General features: G+C 33.2%; 1 protein-coding gene across 1 annotated transcript; it reads left to right on the forward strand.

Moving 5' to 3' along the window:
• Positions 1-751: 751 nt before the first annotated feature.
• LOC134714849 (arrestin domain-containing protein 3-like) lies at positions 752-21,491 on the forward strand. Its single transcript, XM_063576484.1, has 7 exons — positions 752-1,133; positions 14,812-14,961; positions 16,825-17,045; positions 17,770-17,952; positions 18,254-18,436; positions 19,789-19,957; positions 21,112-21,491. The coding sequence occupies exons 1-7, from the start codon at positions 1,016-1,018 to the stop codon at positions 21,234-21,236; spliced, it is 1,149 nt and encodes a 382-aa protein (XP_063432554.1). The 5' UTR covers positions 752-1,015; the 3' UTR covers positions 21,237-21,491.
• Positions 21,492-22,020: the final 529 nt, after the last annotated feature.

Raw genomic sequence — 22,020 nt, forward strand, 5'->3', positions numbered from 1 at the left:
CTTTACAGCGCTTTCGCGCTTTGATTCATAGAAGTCCATTGTCAATACTTTTTCGAATAACCAAATTATAGTTTGTAATCGTTAACATCAAAAAGATAATTTTAAAAATCGTGATTTGATATATTGAAATGTCATGCAAGAAATATCCAAACGGTGAAAATGCTAACAAGAAACACACAATGGTATCACAGGACTCATTTTGGCAAATTTGAAACAATCCAAAGAAAAAAACACAGGCATGAATGATGGTTAAAAAAATTAACAATTAAATTTTATTTTTTGTCATTAACCATTTAAACATTTACCATGATTGTGGCAATACACTGAAGAAGAAAAGTCGGTGTTTAATGTCCTACACCGCAACTTCATGCCGAATATCCCCGAAAGACCACTTGAACCAAAAGAACTTTTCTAAGGTATATACCTAATTCAATTTAACGTTGAAAGAGGAATGCATGGATTCACATGTAGTGTATTGGCCCATTTAGTTACAACTCATTTATCCATACATTCAGTAAATAGGTCTCTAAATACCAAATATGATTGATCAATTCACAAATGATCTTATAATTTGATGACGGAACATTAAACTGGATAATTAAGATAAAATATATTTTCCCCGCCAGAAATTAGCTTCAATTTCCATTCGAGAACTTAATTCCCCTGATAATCAATTATACCGAAACAGACAATAAATAAACCTCCCTCCTATTTTTAATGGGTAATTGTTATTCCAATCAATGTGTCCAGTGTAATCACTATTATCATAGCCTTACATCCAGACGACAAGCATATGCCATCTGCAGCCAACAGCAGTCGATATCCAGTGATGATCAGTGATTGGCTAAGGAAAGTGGATATGCAACATTATACACCTGCAAGATAAATACTTTAATCTCCTCTTAAGAAAACATCGTTAAAATTAGATTAGCATTCCCACTTACCGAGATGGGCATCTGGTGATTGGAGTACATTGATTGCCAGGATTTAAGAAGGGTTTCATGCCTTTGCGACCATGGTGAAGTTAAAAACTTTTGAAATTATTCTTTCGGCATCAGATGGATTTTTTATGGCGGGAGAAATTTTACAGGGGTATGTGACAGTTGACTTAAAATACCCAATGAAAATGCAAGGTAAGTTTATTATATTTTTTTTTTATTTGCGTTTGGTTTGAATCCAAACTTTACAATGAAACGGATTGTTATTACAATCATGGTGATTGTTTTACCTAAATTGATACTTTTATAAAACAATCCTTATTTTATGATTGAATATTAAAAAAAAAAATCGCCTTTAAACCCCCTAAAATATCTACAATATTTATCTTCTTACACTGCTGCTCATATACTATTGTAAAAGGCCATCATGAATTTTTAGTACGTGAAAAACAAAGTTAATTTCTTTCTGTTTTAAAACAATGAAAATTAACCCTGACGCAGAATGTCTGGACCAGAAATTAATTCATCACAAGGGGGATAAGAAAACGGTTGTACGATATTATTTATATAATAGGTCGCGTTAGTTGATCTTTCACGTTTAGTAATACTGACAGTTTCTCTTACTCAAAGGGCTATCGTTTGACCACATCGTAAATAAAACCATATTTCTAAATTAAAATTGACAGTCATAATATCTTCATAGTAGACATTTTAGTATGTTAAGTGAAAACAAGTTCTATGATGTTATCAACACACGTCTTGTCAGATATCGAGATCGTATATAAAATTCCCGCTGGTGGTATAGCCGTTAGAGTTTTACTAAACAGAACAAATATTGAAATATTTATTCACTTGATACTGTTAGTCTGTTGATGGAATTTAATTCCAGTAAAACCTGAGATCTGGATCAATGTTGGGTTAAAAGGTGGAGAGAAATGTAAACGAATACAAAAGCACATACTTTTTATATACTGGAAAAAACTCAAAAACATCAAAATCAAGTAAAACTCTAGAGCAGGTTCATACTTAAAATCTCAAGATATTCAATAAAAAATTCAGAATAAAAAAGAATAAATTAAAAATTGCAAGAAACCTAACACAACAACCCTAGCTTAGATTAAGGGTCCTTACTCACCAAAAACTGAAATCTACAATTTTGAACCATCCTTTCTTATTTTATTCGTTGATATATATTAAAATTTAATGTTATATATTTCGTCCCATATTTTCATGCAAGTAAAGTTTTTACTATAATGAGTGATCACGACTTGTAAACTAGTAAATACATTTATTTATTATTGACAGAAATGTCAAATAGATTTATGCATTAATTTCTTGTCAGATTGCCCTGGAATTCTCACTTTTTAAGTCAATTATTATACCGGTAGCATGAAGTTTCAAAATGGCTTCAAAATGATTTTAATTTGACTAATTTTCAAAGTTATTGATCTAGTTGTTAAACACATAAAATTTCATTTAATTTATCTAGCTATTAAACACATTACATTTCCTTCAATTTATCTAACACATAACATTTTATTCAATTGATCTAGCTATTAAACACATAACATTTCATTCAACTGATCTAACTACTAACCACATGACATTTAATTCAATGTATCTAGCTATTAAACACATTTCATTCAATTGGATCTTGCTACTAAACACATAACATTTCATTCAATAGATCTAGTTGTTAAATGTATAATAATTCATACAATTGTCTAGCTGTTAAACATATAACATTTTATTCAACTAGTCTAGCTTTAAACACATAAATTTCTTTCAATTGGTCTAGCTGTAACACACATACATCATTTACATTCAAACAATTCTGGTCCCCATTAAACATAAAAACCTAGGATCGTGTTGAGCAATTTACAATTATATTTAACTGCTCATGCTAAGGACACCTTTTACTAAATCTTTCCTGAAACTACTGGGTCAAATTTAACTAAACTTGGCCACACTCACTATATTGGTGTATTTAATTTAAAAATGCTTTCCATGCAACCAAGATAGCTGAAATAGTTGAAAAAAAAGTGCATAGGGACATAGGGGTAAAATGCAAGTTATAAATAGAGAAAATCTGACTGGCACAAAAAAAAACATAATATATTAGGCCGGTTAGAATTTTAATACACTTGTCATTTTGGGGCCTAAAAAAATAATGGCTAAATATTCTGTTTAGGTTTTGATCATTGCTGAAGTCCCGAACGATGACTTTTGTTGTTAAAGTCAAAATGTTTTTGTCTCTGGTTTGGAGTTATCTCATTGGTAATTATACCACTTCTTCTCATCTTTGCATCAACACGCCATAGAGCATGCACCCATGGTCGTACTTATATTATACTTACAATAAATATGAAATGCTTATATCGCATTCATTTTCTGTATATCAAAGCTATACCTTTCGTGAATCAAATGAGTTTATTCGTAAAAGGCGTTCTATATATATATAAAATAACGTTACAAGACAACAAAAAACAGTAAAGTATTAAAAACGAATTTTGCTAGTAGGAAAAAGAGAAGAACAATAAATTCCTCTACTACGTTACCAATTACAATTAATACTACTTCTCCTAGATCTAGACATAACAACTTAAACCTTTTAACCCAGAAATTACTTATTTCGGTTTGCTTCGTATAGCTTCAATTAAATGCATATTTACCGTCTTTGCTTAAGCGTTCAAGCTGTGTTTTATACAGTTAAATATACCAACGCCGGACAGGGAACCTTCTCTTAAATACATATGTTACATATCGTGATAATCAACGCAGAACTATAAATCTATTTTTTTTATGTTAAAATGTCAGGAACTACTGTGATATTATACAAATCTAAATGAACAAATGAACCTTACATGAACAAGCAGGTTACAAAAAAAATGAATTGACACATATTTTAGTTGGTGGAAATATGCTTTCAATTATTAGACATGAAGCCATGAAGCCGAAAAGTCGATGCTGTCTAGATACAATAACATAAAAAAAGATATAAACATGTACCATATTAAAGGTTTCGCTTTGGAACTCCTTAACTCCAAACTAGAATTAAAAAAATACAAATAGGCGAATGCCTTAGTTTTCAAATCAAGTAAAGATGAGTTTGATAATTTATGATAAATGTTTACTTTCTACCCTACGCGTTGGTTTATGACTGTGTTAAAGTTGAATAAAAACATAGTCTAAAGACAGTTAACAAGATACAACACGTGCATAGCACGCGATATTGTTGATTTAAATCAAAACTGTCAATTTCTTTTGATCTACAGATACTCCTACAAGATTAATCCTTGTTTATTCTTGATTTAATTAACTTATCACATTTCGTGGGAGAAGAACAGGAACAGAAAGCTTTATCTCTGATTTTGAGGCTGTAGTCTTAGATGATGTACATTTTTGTTAAACCGGTTATTGTTTGGCATGCAGCAGTGATGTTTTACTACGACCCTCTGTCTTGTCATTTATGTTTCGTCACCCAACCCGAATTTCCTGGGTTTCATTCCACAAAGAAAGACACTTTTTAAACTGTACTTTACCATCATAAGCAAACATTCTACATCTACATTTAACCCCCCTCTCTTGTTTATTATTGGTTTCATTCCCATTGGTGTATACCCACATGACCCAGGTACAATTTTACATCTACACAAGAAAATATTTTGAGTAAGAGTCCAACCGTCATACCGTACTGATGCGTGTACTTTCATTTTATTGAATTTGACCAATTAGGATATTTTTGTTTTGTTTTCATATATATAACTAGGAGAGAATTGCTAATATGTCAAACACGTGTTTTTGTAAACAAACAATTTTTTTTTGACCGTTTACAAGTAGATCAACCATCTGGACATTTTTCTGTAAAACAAAACCCTCAGTTTAAGAAAACCACAAGTTGGTAGCCACATCCGACTATACATCGTGTGTGTTCTGTGCGAGTAGCGGAGGGGCATTTTATTTCTTCTCGGTCAAAACGTTGTTTCGCTATAATCAAAGACATGGTTTTTCCAATAAAATACAGGAATAATTATTTTGAACATGAATTTATCCTTTTCATTCACAGGCACTTGTCTCAGAATTTTTTTTTCCTATATACCAAGTGCCTGTGTTTTCATTTCCAATCTGATTTTTCTGTCTTAAGAGTTTAATGATTGAACAGAAGTACTATCTTTATAAAAGAAAAATTTCATACAAATTTAATAATGCCAACACGTTCTCTTCCCTCGCCCACCCAATAAATTTAATCTAGATAATTTTCCAGATAGCCGACACTGTTTTAACAATCTTTACAGATGTAACCTTGAATAAGCATGACACGTGGGTCTCTCATACCACTCATCCTAATATTATTTTCGTTCACAATATATTAAAATTCCTTAAGCAATTGTTAACGTACTAGCTTAGCGAGAACGAATTCATTATTTTAGGGAGAGTAAAATGGTCTTCAAAAATTAAACTTTCTGCTGATTGTCAGCTATTATTGTACAAAAACATATTTTTCACCATTTTACAAACTCCTGATATAATGAAAGTTTAGGGCTGGAGTACACTGTCACACACTCATGGAAGATTTTACATTTGCGTTTTTCAACTTAATGTCAATCATTAAAGATATTTGGTTGCCTCTTTATTTGGTTACACATTTTTTTTTAGAAAGAGAGAGTTGAGTTAGTAAAAGTATCGATAATTCCATCATTTTATTGCTCGTAAATTTGAAAGCAAATATTTTCACCAGGTTTATCGCTGCTTTTGTACCAGAATCATTGCAAAGTTGACATAATGGCTACTGCTACATGGATTCTAGGGTTTGTCCTGAAAAATCGATCATAAAAATCTCAATCAATTCTAGGAACTTTATGACGAATAAGTTGTACTCGCTATATCGAAACATTAAAAGTCAGTAAGAATCTGCTCGGTATCGGCACATTAAAAGTTGGTATGAATATATTCCATATCGGCATCGCTATCGGCATACTGCAAACGATATGAATATGTTCTCGGTATCGACACATTTCTAGTCGATAAGAATGTGGTTGCTTTCGGTATATTGAAAATCGATATGAATGTTCTCGGTATCGACACATTTATTAAAAGTCGATAAGAATGTGCTCGCTTTCGGTATATTGAAAATTTAAATCGATATGAATGTTCTAGGTATAGTCACATTTAAAGTGAGTTAGTCGGTAAGAATGTGCTCGCTATCGCCATATTGAGAATCGATATGAATGTACTCGGTATCGCCATATTTAAAGTCGATAAGACTGCACTTTGCATGAATCCATTCGCCATATTAAATCAGCAAGGATGTATGAAAATACTCGGTATCGCTAATTTAAAGTCGCACACGTTATCAAAAAGACTGAACTACCCATGCAATATAGCCAGAACAGCACATATTTAAATTGAATTATATGTAATTTATGAGACAACACCTGCTAAATTAATATTAATAGTACATCTGTGGATTCATTTAAAACTTTTGATGCTAATTCCATAGCCAATATAGTATGATAAAAGAATATTGATGAATTGTTCTTTTTTCTGTGTGAGAAACATCTGCCTTAAATACGACTGGAATTAATGTCAATATATCTGACATGACAATGAAATAATAGACTTTACAGGAAGGATATACAGTTCTTTGGTATAAACATGTATGTATATATATGTTTTTTCCAAATCGTACTAATACTTGAAAACTAGTGGGCCTGCTAAAACCCTCAAATCTACACCAATTAAGCCTTTAGAGTTGCTCAATGTTTTAATCATATTTCAATGAATATGTTTATATATTTGTCCGAAGACATTTGGTTTCCAGGCAATAATTTCAGAATAGGTGAAAAACTACCGGTATATCTTTATGAAATCGGTTCACATTTAGTTCCACAGAGTTCAAAATTAAACTTTGTTTTCTTATGGTTCATCATTTGCTGACTCTTACCATGCATTAATATTTTCGATTAAATCCAAAAAAAAGGAGCGCTGTTATAAATGTTGTGGTTCTTTGATATGCTGAAACTAACCATGTATTTAGATTTTGAAATATTTAACCGTAATAGGTACATGTACAATATATGATTTCAAGATTTTGAAATTCTAGGGCCATATTCATTCTGCGTCAGAAACCTCTACTTTGTCAAATATTTAATCACAGTCCAAATTCAGAGCTGTTTCAAGCTTGCATGTTGTGTCCATACTAGCCTATTTCTGTGCTAACATTACAATAAATATTAATAATTTAAAATTCGTCAAACACTTTTTGTCTGTGTAATTCTATAGATAAAATTTCTCATATACGTACCAAAGGGCTTCTCAGGAAAAATGAAAGAAGCTTACATTATCTATACAGTATAAAGATCCTATAAAGATGATGCAATCAACTAAGTTATTGAATAATTCAAATTCAAATTTAATGACTTCTATGACCGCACTTATCCGGTTGGTCATAAACTTAAGGATATCGCATATACATCTCGTCTATTTATTTTCTTTCCATTATATTCAAACATCTTTAATTGATTAAATGTATTTGTTGAATTAGAACTAGAGAGTCGAATTAGAACTAGACTTTATGACACAAGAGATTACTCCAGATGTTTAAAGTATCAAATTGGTGCAGCACCTGCATATTGCGATTATATCCTCCCAGTTTGTACGGTATTCCTGGTCTAAAATTTCCTATCAGAACGTGATTTGAACGCGAGTTGCTACCTGCAATAGAGTCATCTCTTCGAAAGTTCCGAGGACACCATCGGGACTTGGTTTACTGTTATTCATATCATTATAATATGCCACAGATATGTTCCGTTTCTCAAAGACATTGCCTCTTTTTCGTTTACTCCTTTATGACACTTACACATCTGACACTTGATAGGATGCCGCTTTTAAAGCAGGGACTGTCCATTCTTCCGGAGCGCAGGGCGCAAGTTCCATATCAGGAAAGTCGCCTCCCAAAACATCAATATAAAAAAATAATTCTTCCGGAGCACTTAGATTTTTGTCGGTTTCTTATTCTTCATTGCTTACTGTTTAGAATGATTGATTAATTTATAAATACTGAGGATAAATGTGTTTGATTGTTTGTATAATTAACGACCAGTTACAACTGCAATGACATTAGATAGCGGGTTTTTCAAATTCAAGCTCTTTTTCTTTACAGTAAATATACATGTTCTGCTCAACATTCGAAAATCAGAAACGCTTGAGAAACGTGTAAAATATTGTTGTGCCGATATGGTACAAATAAGTAAAGTGTATGTGTGATAAACAGAATACCTTTAATATCTGTTGATCTCTGTCATCTGGTGAATATATAAGTCAGCAGACAGCAATAATACAATAATACATGTGTTCAATATAGTAAGCGGAAGTAGAAGGGAGTCCTCGTGACGTCAGTCGTCCAGAGGTATAGTTAGGCATACTGTAAGATATGGACTGGTTCTTCTATGTATACACAAGCGGCACCACATTCGTCCCCTTCATGTAGAATCAGTCACATATTTAAACTATAAAATAAACCTAAAAAACAAGATAAAACACTACCGAAAACATAAGTACATTACCCTCTACATTTGCACCCCAAAGTGCAGGATGCCACTAGAAACATCCTTGAACATTCAAGCAGATTCACAAGTAACAGAATATAAATACAAACAATTAAGTTTTTACAAATTGCAGTACCGTCCTGGTAAAAACAAATATATTTACAAAGTCCATACAATAAATGTTCCTATATAAATAAACATTCAAACGGGACCAAAGGCCCCAGATTGCATCTCTGAGTGACTGTTATGTCCCATATGTACATGTGCCAGGAATACTCAACCTCACAGCGTGACAGCAGTAATGTCATGCACAAATATATATGTATTCTATCAATATTTAGGGGTGTTTTCATTCCAACTTGGCTAATAACCAGTTTCTTGCTTAAGCCAAATATCACTGTAACAGTTTCATAGCCTATCTCTGCTGGCCTTAATGTATTGTTCATCAGTGTTATTGTCGATGCATTCTTCACAATTATACTTTCATTTGGATCTAACGATGTAACCCTTCCTGTCAAAACACGACTTCTAACAACATCAGACGAGGCCGTGGGCCTCTGTTCTGATATGTCAAATGTCATTTCATTTTGGCCACCAGAATTAAGGGTCGAGCGTTGACCTACCCACTCTTCCCGCTGATGTTTAAAGACTCAGCTGAAGGATTAGGGCTATGCTTAACACTGCCATTGGATGACGGAGACTGTTGTCTGGAGTATCCTGAATTCTTATAGTTTGGTCCTGGTGATGGTGATCGTTGCTGTGAAGGACTATGTGACCTTTGAATGTGTAGGGGTGTAATTGTTCGATATACATTGAACTTTGGGGATCTTCTAGAGGCAGATTGATCTGAGGAAAGCATTACATCTGATAATTTAGACACAAGCTCTGTCAAGTTTTGTACTTCATCCTCCAATGGGCTGTGATCGACATGTACTATGTCAGTCAAGTTATTGATACTGCTAGCAAATGAAACTTGTCGATGGGCGAAATTCGGACTTCTTGACCCATATATAGCTTCTTGGTTTGCAATAGACGTTTTCATATGTTTCAATGCCTTGTTGATAGACTCTGGATTTCCTTCTATTACGTGACGGGCAGATTCCTTATCTTTGCAACCTCTGAGAAATGCCTCTGTACCGATCTGATCAATAACCGAGTTGTCACATTTATTGTATCCGTCCATGGCTATAAAATGGACACGTTCGGCAAACTCTTCCAGGGTTTCACTGTCCTGTTGCCTTAAATACTGTAACTGACGTCTTGCTGAAACTGGTTCATCCTTTCGGCTAAAACGTTGCTTAAGGGCTTTTCGTAGCGCCTTGTAATCATCACTGATATTAACTTTGCGGGCATATTCTAATGCCACATCTGCTAAACAGTCTAACAGTCTGCAAACCTTCTTCCGATCCTCCCACTGTCTTCGGCCTGCAGTCCTTTCAAATTGATAAACAAATGCTTCCCAATTAAGGGATCCTCTTCCTGTAAAGACTTGCATCTTCGGAAGCTGAGGACTTCTGCTTCTGTCCCTAGCCCCAGAATTGTCATGCCATCTTGAGTACTCCCTATCAAGAGAGGAATCTGAGGAAGAGCTATGGCTTCGTTTCTGTTCCTTTTTACTGTGCGATCTTGACCTTCTTGTATCAATTTGCTTTGGTGACTGGTCTGTAGTCATCACAGGGGTCATGAACGCGAATGGGGGTTGTTGTACTATTGATTCCATATTAGTGTACATTGATGGTCTATTCAGCACCAAGGAAGCTGTATGTGACTCGCTACTTGCAGCTGGTTTTATGTGTAATGGTGTACTACTAACATGTGTACCTTGAGCTACATATGGTGTACCAACATAGGACGATGTTAAAGGAACCATTGCTGGAGTAGTATAATATGTCGGTCTATATTCTGTGGATGCTCCATCTGTGCCTTTGAATGGAGGCTGTGTTAGCATACCTGAGGTAGTCCCGTGCAGAGCCGAGGGCCCTGGCACGTTACCCTTGCTACTAGGTAGTGACAGCGAACCTTGCATGTGATAAGTTTCCTTCTCAGTACCAACACTTTCTAGCATGTCGTTGCCATGAGGCTGTGGAAACAACACTGTGTTGTGTAGTGCCGAGGGCCCTAACACATTACCTTTGGCACTTGAAAGTGGAAGTACACCTGCCTTGGATTCAGGCAGTGTAGTTGTATGGTCAATTGAACTGCTTGTTGAGAAGCCAAAAGCAGGAGGCTTATTTTGCATTAATTGTGTCCTGGCAATATATTGACTGGGTTCAACTTTTTGTTTCACTGGGGTATCCATAGGTGGGAGTTTGACTTCTTTGTTCCTCTTGGTAACCAAATCACTAACCACTGATGTCATTTCTTGAAATGATCCTGTTTGCTCAAAGGCACTCTTAAATTGGACTGTACTCGCCTCCTCCGATGGATCCATTTTGTTCAACTTTCTTGCTAAGGCATTAAACTTTTCAGATGTTAATTCTTCTAAATGCTTAGCGTTGTCATCTATCTTCCGGTCAATTCTATGTTCCGACTGTTGGACTTGCTGGGATATTGCTCCAATATTTTCTGAGCAAGTTTTCATTGCTTCCCTTTGTTCTGCTTTGAAATTCAACAAACCATTGAATATTTGGTTAATGCGTTCCTCGCTTTGTTTAACCCTGCTATCAATCTCAGCAGCTCTTTTTTCGTTTGCCTTTCTCTCTTCCTTAAATTCTTGGTAAAGCTGCTCTAATGACATGTTGTTTTTGTGTTCAGTTAGAGTGTTGTCAGCTATTTGTTTTTTGTTTAATATCTTTACCTGTGTCAAATCATCAAGGTTTTCCTTCTGACTAAGTTCATTATCATCCCCAATTCCTGCCATTTTGTCCTTTAATTTGTTAATAGAATATCACAATTTATTCTCAAATTGCAATAAAATATTTCAAATTGCAATAAAATATTTCAAATTGCAATATTCTGCAACTCAAAACAATATGATATGCACTGAGTAATTACTCAAGGCAAAGAAATCTCAAAATCACAACTTTTATGTGTGACTCAAGACATAAACAATGCAGCTTTTTTATAAAAGCTACTACTTTTACAATTTCAAAAATGCAGGCAACAAAATAGGATAGAACTGGAACAGAGACTCAGTTGACACACTGTACTTTATTATACGGTGTATAAGATTTTGTTCATAAATATTTATGAGTGTATACACCTTCTTTAATATAAAATATCAGTCTAAATTCAGTGTAAAATAATTACTGAAATCAAGACTGTTTCCGGTTTGCGTCTGCGCAATGGAGTAATGCAGACAAGTGACTTCCGTGAAGAAGGACCTAATGGCGATAACCGGAAGCTCCTAGTATTATCTGATGAAAAATATCAAATATGAAGATTTCATACGTGATAAACTGTAAAAATTTGATGCAATTTAATCTACAATCAATATGAAGTAAATTTATTGTAATGCTTACGTAATAAATTTACAAAAAAAAATGAAGCACCAAAAGTTTTCAAATCTGCAAAGGCGCCCTCGTGGAGTCCGCCTCACTTGCTAAAAATAATTCGTTCTTTGTCGACGACGCCAATGTTGTGGCGATATGGTACAAATAAGTAAAGTGTATGTGTGATAAACAGAATACCTTTAATATCTGTTGATCTCTGTCATCTGGTGAATATATAAGTCAGCAGACAGCAATAATACAATAATACATGTGTTCAATATAGTAAGCGGAAGTAGAAGGGAGTCCTCGTGACGTCAGTCGTCCAGAGGTATAGTTAGGCATACTGTAAGATATGGACTGGTTCTTCTATGTATACACAAGCGGCACCACATTATTTTAATTTTCACATCAATATTGTCCATTTGTCTGTTCAAACTTTTCAAATACATGTACATGAAGCTCGGCAATGCTTGCTTGCCTCAGAAAGTTTACTGTATGCTGACAAAAAAATGTAATCCCCAAATCATGCCCCTTAACAAATAGTTTTCCGTTCTGTATCTTAAGTTTGCCTCAACCAATGTTATTAATCTATATATATATATATATATTATAAACGAGTCTAAATTGAAAACTACGTTCAAACCTATGATTGCGTTGGATAAAGACCGCAATTTTTATACGTGTGCATGTCAAACAAATTTATATATGCATATGCTGCATATTACCACAAAACACAGACCAATTTGAATTTTGCTATCGTCACTTATACCGTTTTGGAGTTATGTCTCTTGATAAATTTATATGCAAGCGGTATCATCCATCTGTGGCCCATGGACACATTCCCCATTTATTTATTATGATCGTCACATTATTCAGATACAAAAGTTTTTGTTTTTTTATATTATGTTTCTTCAGTTCTATCTTTGTTATTATGGTAATAAAGAATATTAGACTGGACATAATAAAGTTTTCAATATGTTATGAAAATGTCTTGGGATTTGAAAAAAGTCAATATCGGAATGGTAGTAACTGTTTTTGAGCTTGACATACGAAAAAGAAGAAAACCAAAGCTGACATTGTCACAAACTATTAACGTTCGAGTCAACTAATTAGATTGCAATTAACCATAAATCAATGAATTTAGTTTAACAGTGAACTGACGCAAAAAACACACCACCACTTGATCGTAAGAAAGATATGTTTTAGAATGGACCTGCGCTAATACTGATGCAATTATATTGATTGCATTCGGCACAATTCCTTTTTGCTGAATTATTCTTAAGATACCATACTCTTCACTTTTCATCCAAAATTTTAATGGGTGAGGGGTAGCGTAACATATAAACATGAATTAAAGATGATATAGGTGAAAATTTCTAAGAAAATGGATGAAAATGAAAGCTTTTCCCGTGTAAGGCTATAAAGAAATTAAGCAGATATATACAACTTCTTTCTTATTTTGTACTTTAAAATGTCATAAATTAAGCAATATACACAATTCAGATTTGTCTATCTTATTAACAGTTTAATAACTGCAAAAAATCTTCACATCACAAGCTATATTTGATATCCAGTAGAACGTATTGTTTCCGGTTGCTGTTTCAAAAGCGTTAATAATTCTCATTCTACTTAAAACTACATAGTAGCTTGAATAGTATCAACACTCCGAATTACCATCTTAGTACATGTTTCAAGAACACTAAATATAATACTAATATTCAGACTAGTTTCATTCCGAATTCTTTGTTTATTATTTTGTGTCTTATTTTATTTCAGTTTTTTCATTTCATTTCAACACTGCTTTTATATGCCAATGTTTCATAGGGTAGACACAACTTGCTGTACAGTTTTAAAAATCGTAGTCATTAGGTTGTATATGTTATATCACATGGTAGAAAATAATAGTGAAACAAACCAGATTTACATTTAATTAAACTTGCTAGAGTAATTTGCATACTAATAGTAAATCAAGTTATATACCAGTATTATACTGGGGACGAATTACAGCATAATATATTGTTAGGCATTGGTGTTTTGTTCAAGATTCATGCTGCTCTCTATAGATGTTTCCCTTTTAATCAGATTTTCGGAAGAAAATTAGTTATTGATTTGGGGATGTACGGCGAGCGGACGGATGAGTATCTGCCAAACATTATCCGTTCATTAACATGAAAATGCTTTGATTTAGCTTTGTCGTTTGTTGGCTATCGCCTTGACTTGCAAACCTCACACCACCACTTCTCCTTTTATTGACAGTCTGGGCATATCTCACACCACCACTTCTCCTTTTATTGACATTCTGGGCAAACCTCACACCACCACTTCTCCTTTTATTGACAGTTTCGGTAAACCTGACACCACCACTTCTCCTTTTATTGACAGTCTGGGCAAACCTCACACCACCACGTCTCCTTTTATTGACATTCTGGGCAAACCTCACACCAACACTTCTCCTTTTATTGACAGTCTGGGCAAATCTCACACCACCACTTCTACTTTTATTAACATTCTGGGCAAACCTCACTCCACCACTTCTACTTTTATTGACATTCTGGGCAAACCTCACACCACCACTTCTACTTTTATTGACATTCTGGGCAAACCTCACACCACCACTTCTACTTTTATTAACATTCTGGGCAAACCTGACACCACCACTTCTCCTTTTATTAACATTCTGGCTCATGTACAACAGGAGCATTTCAAACAAAGCGTTTTGAAGCCTTGAAGATACATTAATAGTAAAGACAATAAACGAAAACAGACAATAAAAAAAAAAGGTTTAGAAGAGGACAAAGAAGAAACTTTTCAAAATCTTAAAACAGATGTTATGAAGTTATGTCTGGTATAAAATTTAATCATGTTTATTAAATGTGAGTTTTCTTTGTATTACAGCAATTCGGGTTTTTGCCAAAGGAAAAGCTTTTGTGCACTGGACAGAACAGAAAATGAGGGGACCAGGGCAATCTCGGTACAAAGACATTAAACATCACCATGCAACAGAAGAATACTTTGACTTCCATACCACCGTCTTAAAAAATCACGGTAAGAATACTTCGACTTGCATACCAACGTCTTAGATAAACTGTATTTATTGAATAATTTAAACAAGTTCGATAGTTATCTACAGATGCGTTGTGTATACTCACCAAACTGAATTATTTAGGGAGAGGCCATCATCTACTAGTAAGCAGTGTAACGTTAAACACGAGGGCGATGGTTTTTTTCGTTCTATTTAATAAACTCTTTTAAAGTACTTTGGGGGCCTTTATAGCTTACTGTTCGGTGTTAGCCAATGCTCCGTGTTGAAGACCGTACTTTGGCCTATAATTGTTTACTTTAACAAATTGTGACTTGAAGGAGAGTTGTCTCAGGCAATGACACTCAAACCACATCTTCTTATATCTATAGGTTAAAATCAAAGCAGTTGCGTTTACCTGAAACTCAAGAATTTAATCAATCATTATGTTTCAAAGAAATTAAAACATGAAAATATTACAATCTCATTTAAAATAGATTATTTTATCATTTGAATGGCAATAAAATGATGCTATTCTGGTATTATTTTTGTCTCTCATTTCATTAGTGTTTATATGTATATTAGACGTTGAAAATGCGAAAAAAAATATATATAAAATGACTGAATAAATGGTCAACGATTAATATACAGGGCGATGGATCATGTAATATGATTCTGTACACTACAAAATTTAATATATAAGAAGTCAAAAAGGGTACAACATCACCATTAAATAACTATAAAATGAACAAATATTAGATATTACGGATAACAGATATCCTTCTTCAATATATATATATATACTATCTGTAGCATTCAGCATACGTTTTCTTCCTACAATTGTTTTTAAATTGTTTTTCAACATCGGTTCAAGAGAATAGTTTTATATGTCAAACATCAGGGAGTATCAAAGATAATATGTAGTTCTGTGTCAAGTATCAAAGATTAATGCTGTATAAACCGGTGACAGAATGTTGGCATTAGTCCAATACCCGCAGCTAACACGCAGTGCTCTCTATGAATAATTCAAATAACATTCAAAGTGACGTATTTCATCAAATTAATCACAGTGGAAGACTATATTACATTGAAAATAATAACAAAAAATAAACGAAAGCAAAACAAAACAAACACAGTTTTATTAGATAAGCTAGCGTTACAAACAAAACGTGTGGTATAATTACAGACTATATTGAGACGTCAGAAGAAGATATTTGTGATATGCTTTGGCTATGACTACAATGCTCATGTTCCTTGTAGATGGCAAGTTTAAACTTGCATGAAGACAAAGCTGTTCCCTGTATGATATCAATGACGTCAGTGATGTTCCTTGTACATGTTGTATGACAACAACGATGTTCCTGGTCTGACGACAATGGTGTTCCTTTGACTTTAAGAAAATAATGTTCCTAGTTGCCGACAGTTATAGTCATTATATTGCGAAACTGGTGTTCCTTGCATGACGAAAACGGTGTTGTTAAGGTCAAGTGTTCCTTTAACATGAAAATAGTGTTCCTTAAAGTTGAAAATGGCGTTCCTGATAGATGACAATATGATCCTCGTTTGACGACGACGGTGTTCCTTGTAGTCGACAATGTACGTGTTCTTAATTGTAGGCGACACAGGTGTTCTTTCTATTTAGATGACAATGTGTATCATGCAGTTGTATGACAACAATGGTGTTCCTTGTACATGATACAATCTATAAGAGATTTACTCAGAAATAAAATTCATGAGAGTAAACAAAATGTAGAAATTGGTGTTAGGCAAAACTAAACTTCCTAGTAAAAAGGAACTTATGCAACAAAACTATTATATCTTCTTCTTATATACTAATATGTCAGCTTGTTAACGACTGTAACCTGACTCAATTAAAAAATATTTTGTAGATAAATGTGGAAAAAAGTTTGTTTTGCCAGCTGGGAAATATTCATATCCTTTCCGATTTCAACTTCCCTCAAGTCTTCCGTCATCATATGAAGGGGAATATGGATACGTTAGATATTATATCAAAGCAGCCATAATGAAGCCCTGGAGAATGGACCATGTGACGAAAACCGCTTTCACAGTTTCAAGTGTTCTAGATTTGAATTCTTTGCCTCAAGCAAGTGTAAGTGTATTTAATAAAATGCAGACGCATTGTTAATTAATGTTATAGTACATTACGTAGAGTATATGCTTAACTGCTCATAAAATTTAAATGGAGTGTGCAGAAAAGTAAAGGTATGTTAAAATTAAAACTAAAGTGATGGGGATGATGAGGTTTTCTATGAGTTATTTTTGGAAGATAGCTTTCTATATTTCCTCGAACGCAGACGTTTTTGGGTCGTTCCCAGGCCATGTCGAAACGAAGACTTAAAAATTGGTAATTGCCACTTCTCTGCTTAGCCAGAAATATTAATTGTCTTATATATATATGTATGTTGGTTAAAAGTTGTACAGAACTTATATGTTGTATTGTTATATGTATTACAACTTTTTTTGTGCGTAAAGGCAATTTGCCAGAGACTGGTCGACTCGGGGTCCCGATAATGTGTACGGGTAGGTGATATATATATCTTCCTGCGGACTTTTACTTTATAAGCCGTAAAACATCCGGCTCAGCATGTTGATGTTGCACAGAGCAGGTATCACATATATTCATATCACAATAAGATGTTCTTCTCATACTGAATGAATATTTAGCATAATCATCAACGTCTTCACCATCATCATCCGGGTTTTTTTTCTTATTCAAATTTAATACAAATAATAACTGTTAGACAAATTTAATTTGATGGTCCGTTTTCATTGATTTACTATTCTATATAAGTATTAAATATTATTTCTTTTAGAAATCCATTCAAAAAAGTGCTACAAAACAGTTATGTTGTTTGTGTTGTTCGAGTGGACCAATCACCACATTCCTTTCTATTGATCGCCATGGTTTCGTGCCAGGAGAACCAATCACAATAAATGCTGAGATAGAAAATTTATCTGGGAGAAAAATAAGATCTTCATCTGTCACACTTAAAATGGTATGTTTTCTATTATACCAACGCTAAGAATGTTTACATACCAGATAAAATCTAAAAATGAGTCTTTTTTTTGTTCTCTTTGTTAAACCTACTTATTTCAAAATTACTAAAACGGCATATAAACCATGCAATTGTAGACTACAAGAGAAGACACAATCCTTGGTTAAATCATTTATTTCCCGATAATATTTTATCATATTGGTTGAAATTTGGATGCGTTAATTGATTTTTCCCCTTTTTATCTCAATTTTACATTTTGCGATTTTTTTTGCAAATTAATTTCATTATTTTCTACTTTTAGAAAACAACCTTCCACACAACCCAACAAACAAGAACTACATCGTCAGTGATTACCCAGTTAAGACATAGCTGTATTGGTAAGGGACAAACAGACACATGGAATGGTGAACAGATGTTTGTACCCGCTATACCTCCCAGTTATCTATTAGGCTGTAATATCATTGAAATCAACTATGTTTTAGAGGTATTGGTTATATTTATGATAATGCGATCACTTTTGTTTGCCTATAATTTTGAAAACGAATTATTTCACCTGTGCTTTTGATGTGGTAAATGTTTTATTTGTCTTTTACGATTTACAAACAAGACAATATGACTAAACATGTCAATTGACCCCTTAAGGAGTTATTACCCTTTATTGTCAATTGTTTTATCACTTGTAGTCCGTCGTCCATAAGAAAGATTATATTTTAGTTTCCTTTAAATAAAGTATAATGGTTGCATTTATTAGGATTATTTCATGCATCAATTGTAAACCAAAATATCAGGTAAAAGACGCAGACTATCTGGAGCCTCTAGTTATGAAAAGCATGTCTTCTGCTACTTAAAAAGCCTGTTTAGTAATAAAAACAAGCAATTTTTTTTTATACCACTTAATGTACCTTGATAATGTGTTTGTTGTGTGTGTGTGTGTCACATTTTGCGTTATAGATATCAAATACATATTAATTAAAGCATTAATTAAGTTAAGTTTGAACGGCAGTCAAAACGAGATACGAATGTGAAGATAAAAACGAACTCTAAATATTAGCTTATGAAAACGGTCTTTTGTGTAGATAATAAAACTTATGAACACGGTCTTTTGTGTAGATATTAGCTTATTAAAACGGACTTTTTTTGTAGATATCAAAGCTTATGAAAACGGACTTTTGTGTAGATATTATAACTTATGAAAACACTTTTGTGTAGAAATTAAAACTTATGAAAACGGACTTTTGTGTAGTTATTAAAACTTATAAAAACGGACTTTTGTGTAGTTATTAGCTTATTAAAACGGACTTTTGTGCAGATATTAAAACTTATGAAAACGTTCTTTTGTGTAGATATTAGCTTATTAAAAAGGACTTTTGTGTAGATATTAGCTTATTAAAACGGACTTTTGTATAGATATCAAAGCTTATGAAAACGGATTAACTTTTGTGTAGATATTAAAACCTATGAAAACGGACTTTTGTGGAGATATCAAAGCTTATGAAAACGAACTTTTGTGTTGATATTAGCTTATTAAAACGGACTTTTGTGTAGATATTAAAACTTATGAAAACGGACTTTTGTGGAGATATCAAAGCTTATGAAAACGAACTTTTGTGTTGATATTAGCTTATTAAAACGGACTTTTGTGTAGATATTAAAACTTATGAAAACGGACTTTTGTGGAGATATCAAAGCTTATGAAAACGAACTTTTGTGTAGATATTAGTTTATTTTTTAAGACAGTATGTTGACATCTAGATTTCTATGAATTTGTTTTGCTGCCTCATTGACTTATACAATCTTATTGTACTTGTACTACAAAATGTCTCCATTTTATTTCAGTTTCGAGTCGACCCTATAGGACCAGCACTGGAATTATACATTCCTGTCAATATAATTATAGGTACAATACCTCTTAGTTCATCCGTTAACCATTATTTAAGATTTCAACAGCCACATTCGTCAAATGGTTATGGTGCCACTAATAACATGCCAATGAATCGATTGAGTTGTAAGTAGAATAATATATGGATTTTTTTACTATACATACAGGACTAGTTTTGATAAAATGTTAAAGCAAAAGGTTTACATAGATCTGTCACTCTGATCATAACAACGGAAATAGTTATAAGCAAGTTATTTATTAATATCAAAAGTCACGGACGCTTTTCAACAGCTTACACGCATTTTGTATTGTATAAACAAAGAAAATAACATAGAAGGAAAGCAATCATACAAACAAAAATGTACATAGAGCGAGACAAGAAGAACCTTAAAATGTCTAAGGTCTAGCTTTGCGTTTAGGAAATATAACTTGATTTTAAAAAACAAAACAATTCAGAATTTGAAAAAAAGAAGAAAGCCTTCTATGACTTCTAATGGCAAAGATTGATAACCCACAGATTATCTAACACCCAACGTAAAAGATAAATAGCATAAACGTACGGATGGAGGTTTGTTTCTGTATTCTCTAATTTTATATAATAACAAAAACATGCGTCAACGCGAATTCTGTACAATTCTCATGAACAGGATTTTACTAAATTGATATTAATTCCTTAACAAGATGTTTTATTTTTTCATTCTGTACAACGTTTATGTCTGTAATCAGTATATATATTGTATAAACCGCTTAATCCTTTAATTTCCAACTATTCTTTGTATATATATAGGAAGATGTGGTGTGAGTGCCAATGAGACAACTCTCCATCCAAATAACAATCTATAAAAGTAAACCATTATAGGTCAATGTAAGGCCTTCAACACGGAGCCTTGGCTCACACCGAACAATAAGAACAATAAGCTACAAAGGACCCAAAAATTACTAGTGTAAAACCATTTTATACGTGGTTGTCCTACATCCAATAACAAAGATTGCATTGATATCCATGACGTTAACAAATCAAATTAACTATCATTATTTGAAATACACGATAACACCATCTAAGAAAATTATATATTAGAATTGAAATTTAGTATTATTTTTTTTTATTTTTCCATGGCGTTGTCAGTTTATTTTCTACTAATGAGTTTGAATGTCCCTTTGGTATATTTCACCTCTCTTTGTAATGCTAATATCATTTCACCGTTATGTGAGAAATGTCATCAAGGTTAACTGATATTAATTTACTATTGCAATATAAATTGTTTTATTTTAATTAATAGTGCAAACAGTTAATGCAGAATATATCCTTGGAAGTGTTAATATAAAGGAAGAAGACGACCCCGAATATACCAGAGGTCAACTGAATTATACTCCAATTTATACATACTATATTTGGGGAGGATGAAAATAGTGTCACTCAAAGACAAATGAAGACGAGCTAAAAAAAAATGAAAGGGGCCAAAGTACATGATTTTATGGAAAATGTCACTTTATTTCAATATATTTACGTATGCTATACTATTAAACATATGGAAAAAAACGGCGAATTTCTACTAACTTTTAAAAAATACTTGTAAGTCATAGAACAAGAAAAATACCCATGATATGTGTTGGTCAAACACAGACGTTAATTGTTTCACAAAGCCATAATTTTTAATGTGAAATATTTAATATTACAATTTCTTATACTTTGTTATGTATATTATTATTTATTTTTAAATAAATCATATAACTTAATTTCTGTTTTCTACTGCCTTGGTAAACAGTTAAATTGGCAAAGACACAAAACAGTTTAACTACAATGAGACAGAACACGACGACTAAAAAGGCATTATAAAATCATCATAGATTGAAATCTAGTACTTGCGCCAGACGCGTGTTTCGTCTGTACGTTTCTACGCGGTTGGAAACTCATTAAAATGTAAATTCTAAGATACTGAACACTACGGCTAGAACGCAATACAACAAGTAGTACAAAGGTATAATATACTACGACTAGAAAGCAATAAGACATGTCATACCAAAATACTGCATACACGCGACGACTAGAAAGCCGGAAATTAGGTTTTACCAAGATACTGAATACGACACAGTTAGAAAGTCATTAGACAGGTTATGCCAAGTTAATGAATTATTCTACGGTAATAAAGTCATTTAACAGGTTATACTAAGCTACTGAATACTACGGT

This window comes from Mytilus trossulus, chromosome 4 (assembly GCF_036588685.1).
Source record: "Mytilus trossulus isolate FHL-02 chromosome 4, PNRI_Mtr1.1.1.hap1, whole genome shotgun sequence".
NCBI lineage: Eukaryota > Metazoa > Mollusca > Bivalvia > Mytilida > Mytilidae > Mytilus > Mytilus trossulus.